General features: G+C 39.7%; 1 protein-coding gene across 1 annotated transcript; it reads right to left on the bottom strand.

Annotated features, from left to right (window-relative positions):
• Window positions 2,511–3,143, bottom strand: LOC107627271 (putative uncharacterized protein DDB_G0272516). The gene has a single exon (XM_016330121.1). The coding sequence runs from the start codon at window positions 3,141–3,143 to the stop codon at window positions 2,511–2,513; it is 633 nt and encodes a 210-aa protein (XP_016185607.1).

Genomic DNA, 3,475 nt, shown 5'->3' with positions numbered 1-3,475 from the left:
AGTAGGCTCGGTCTTCAAGGTGTTCTTATGACACACCTAGCTACCCAATGTGTGCAAGGTTGTGCCTTCCAAGGAGCACCTTTCAAGGACTTGTGACTAGTGTAGCCGAACCCCCTTGCTTGACTTGTCTTTCTTCATCAATCTCATCCTCCTATTCAAGAAAACAAGACAAAGATTAAACCAAATTGATGGTGGCAAAAAAAAATGAAATACATTAACTAACTTTTGAATTTTTGAAAATTGACGAAAGCTAAGCGTTCCTCATGAATCAACAACCAACGTGACTCTTTGTAAGCATATATGTGACATTGGTGAATACCAAACTTAGTGTTTGGTCATGTGGTTCAAAGAATTGAATTCAATCCTTAGGATGTATGTACATATTATGATCCTTATGCATCATCCTAGGTGCCTTGCACACCAAACTTGTTATTCACCATGTGACTCATGCAAAAGTTCAATGAAATCCTTGTCACCTTTGATTCAATCATCATAAGGACTACTTTATTATCTACTTTCAAGAAATGAACTCAAAATAATGCAGAGCATGATTTAATTCTCATGGAATTCAAGACTTAAAATAATTTTGATTCTTATCATGCATACTTATAGCATATGTTGAACACCAAACTTAATGTTTGGCTATATACTTCAAGAAAATGCTTGAGTATATATTCTAAGATGTCTATGTGTTCATCATATTTGAAATCATCTTAGGGTACCTCTAGGCACACCAAACTTAGAAGTTAATCATATGCTTCATGAAATGCTAAATGCAGGTATCAAATTGTTTATGAAAGTCTGAATTCATGCTAGAAAACCATTGATTATTAGCAATAAAGCAGTAAATGAAAAATGCTAAACATGGGCTGCCTCCTATGGAGCACTCTTTTATTGTCACTAGCTTGACATTTGTTCTCTATTAGGGTGGCTGATGATCATAGTGTCTCGGCTTATCTCCTTTCATTGTCAACTTCCTTCCAGTGTCTTGTCTGACAATTTCTATATGCTCCAACGAGAGGATCTTGCTGACAGTGTATTATTCAGGAGGTGTTTCCAACTGTTGATAAATCAGCTTCACTTTGTCTCTTGGTGAAAATCCTTTTGTTGGAATCTTCTTGTACCTCCACCCCTTAGGCACTTTTTTCTTACTTTTCTTCCCCTTTTTCTTTGACTCTCCCTTCTTGGCCAGTTTAATGTCAGGACCCTTCTTCTCAAATCTCAATTGTCATTTTTGGGACTTCTGTTTGCACTTCTTCTTCAGCTTCTCTATTCTCGTGATCTTTTTGCTTCTCTTCAATTCTCTTTCTTTTCTCCCAAGATTAAGTTTATGAGTGATTCCTTGGGCTTCTCCTTCCAGTTTAAGTCCCCATCTTCAATTCTCAGGCAGTTTTCCTTCTCAGTAAGGACTTGTATTTCTTTGAAGACATTAAGAGTTATTTGTTGATCGTGTGCCCTTAAGATCATCTCTCCTTTTTTTACATCAATGATGGCTCTTGCTGTGGCTAGAAAGGGTCTTCCCAGTATGATTGAATCACTTCCTTCCTTATCTAAGTCCAGAATCACAAAGTCTATAGGAAAGATGAACTTGCCAACTTTGACTAATAGGTTCTCTACTACTCCATTGGGTCTTATGAGGGATCTATCAACTAGCGGTAATGACATTCTAGTTGGCTTCACCTCTTATATTGATAGCTTTCTCATCATCGAAAGTGGCATCAAGTTGATGTTTGAGCCCAAGTCACACAAAGCTTTATCAATTGGTATGTTGCCAATGGTACATGGAATGAAGAAACTCCCTAGATCTTTGAGTTTTGGTGGCAATCCTTTCTGAATCACAATACTACATTCTTGGGTCCGGATCACGGTTTCTTTTTCTTTCCAGCTTCTCTTCTTGTTGATGAGTTCCTTAAGGAACTTCGCATAGAGGGGCTCTGTTCTAAAGCCTCAACATGTGGAAGGTTGATCTCTAGCTTCTTGAAAATCTCTAGGAACTTAGTAAATTATTGGTCTTTGAGCTCCTTGTGTAGTCTCTAAGGATATGATAGTGGAGGGACATATGGTTTCACCTCCTTCCTCTGCTCTTGTGGTTGTGCCTCTGAGAGTTGCTTGCTCTTTTTGGAGACTTGTGGTTCTTCCTCCTTCTTGGAATTCTCTTTCTCATTCTTGTCAACCTCTGTTTGTTCCTTGCTGGCAACTTTGGTATCATCTCCCAATGTCTTTCCACTCCTTAACTATATAGCTTTGCATTCTTCCTTGGGGCTAGGAATGGTATCACTTGGGAATGTATTGCTTGGTCTCTCAATAGGTTGCTTAGACAATTGCCCAATTTGCCTTTCCAGGTTCCTCATAGAAGCTTCATAATTCTTACTGGACATTTCTTGATTCTTCATAAGTTTCTCCATCATCATCTCCAAGTTGGAGATTCTTTGTGATTCTTGCTGTGGTTGTGGTTGAATGTGGAATGTTGATGATTGGTGGAAGTTGGTAGGGGTGTTTGAAGGGTTGTTTTATGGGTAGTATGTGGATGTGGGGTTATTATTTTGGGGTTTTCTATATGGGTTGTTGTTAGTGGGATGGTGGTTCTGATTGCTTGTATTTCGAAAATTGTTGGGGTTAGAGTTCCTCTGCCACTGGTTCTGGTTTTCTCGCCATCTCAAGTTAGGGTGGTTCTTCCATGAGGGGTTGTATGTGTCCCCATGGAAGTCATTTTGGCCAGAACTTGGATTGTGCATATAGTGGACTTGTTCAAGTTGCTGCTCATTGTTGCACACCTCATAGCTTTCTTCATGTTGTCCCCAAATAGTTGGTGGTTGGCTGGTTGTGCTCACTACAGCTAATTGTAATCCGTCCATCCTCTTTGACATCATCTCTATCTGTTGTTGAAGTTGCTGGTGCATTAGCTTGTTTTGTGCCAAGATGGCATCCACACCTTCAAGTTCATAGACACCTCTCTTTGGGACTGCTTGTCTTTTAGAGGAGTAGAAATATTGATTGTTGGCCACCATGTCTATGAGAGCATGTGCCTCTTGTGAAGTTTTCATCATCTGAAGGGACCCTCCTAAAGAGTAGTCCAAAGCCTTTCTTGCTTTCATGGATAGACCCTTATAGAAGTTTTGGAGCTTCACCCATTCACTAAACATGTCTGGAGGGCATCTTTAGATCAATGCCTTATACCTCTCCCAAGCTTCATATAGTGACTCTCCCTCTAATTGTTTGAACATTTGCACATCCGTTTTGAGCTTGATGATTCTTTGAGGGGTAGAACTTGGCTAGGAACCTGCTAACTAAGTTATCCCAGTTGGTGATGCTCTCTTTTGGAAATGTTTCCAACCATTGGGTAGCCTTGTCCCTTAGAGAGAAGGGAAATAGCAGCAGCCTGTAGATGTCTGGATGCACCCCATTGATCTTGACAGTGTCACATATTCTAAAGAAAATAGAGAGATGTTGATTTGGATCTTCAGTAGCACTTCCT

Source organism: Arachis ipaensis, chromosome B02 (genome assembly GCF_000816755.2).
Source record: "Arachis ipaensis cultivar K30076 chromosome B02, Araip1.1, whole genome shotgun sequence".
NCBI classification, from domain to species: domain Eukaryota; kingdom Viridiplantae; phylum Streptophyta; class Magnoliopsida; order Fabales; family Fabaceae; genus Arachis; species Arachis ipaensis.
Note: the sequence above shows the minus strand (reverse complement) of the source record. Positions and strands in the feature narration are given on the sequence as shown.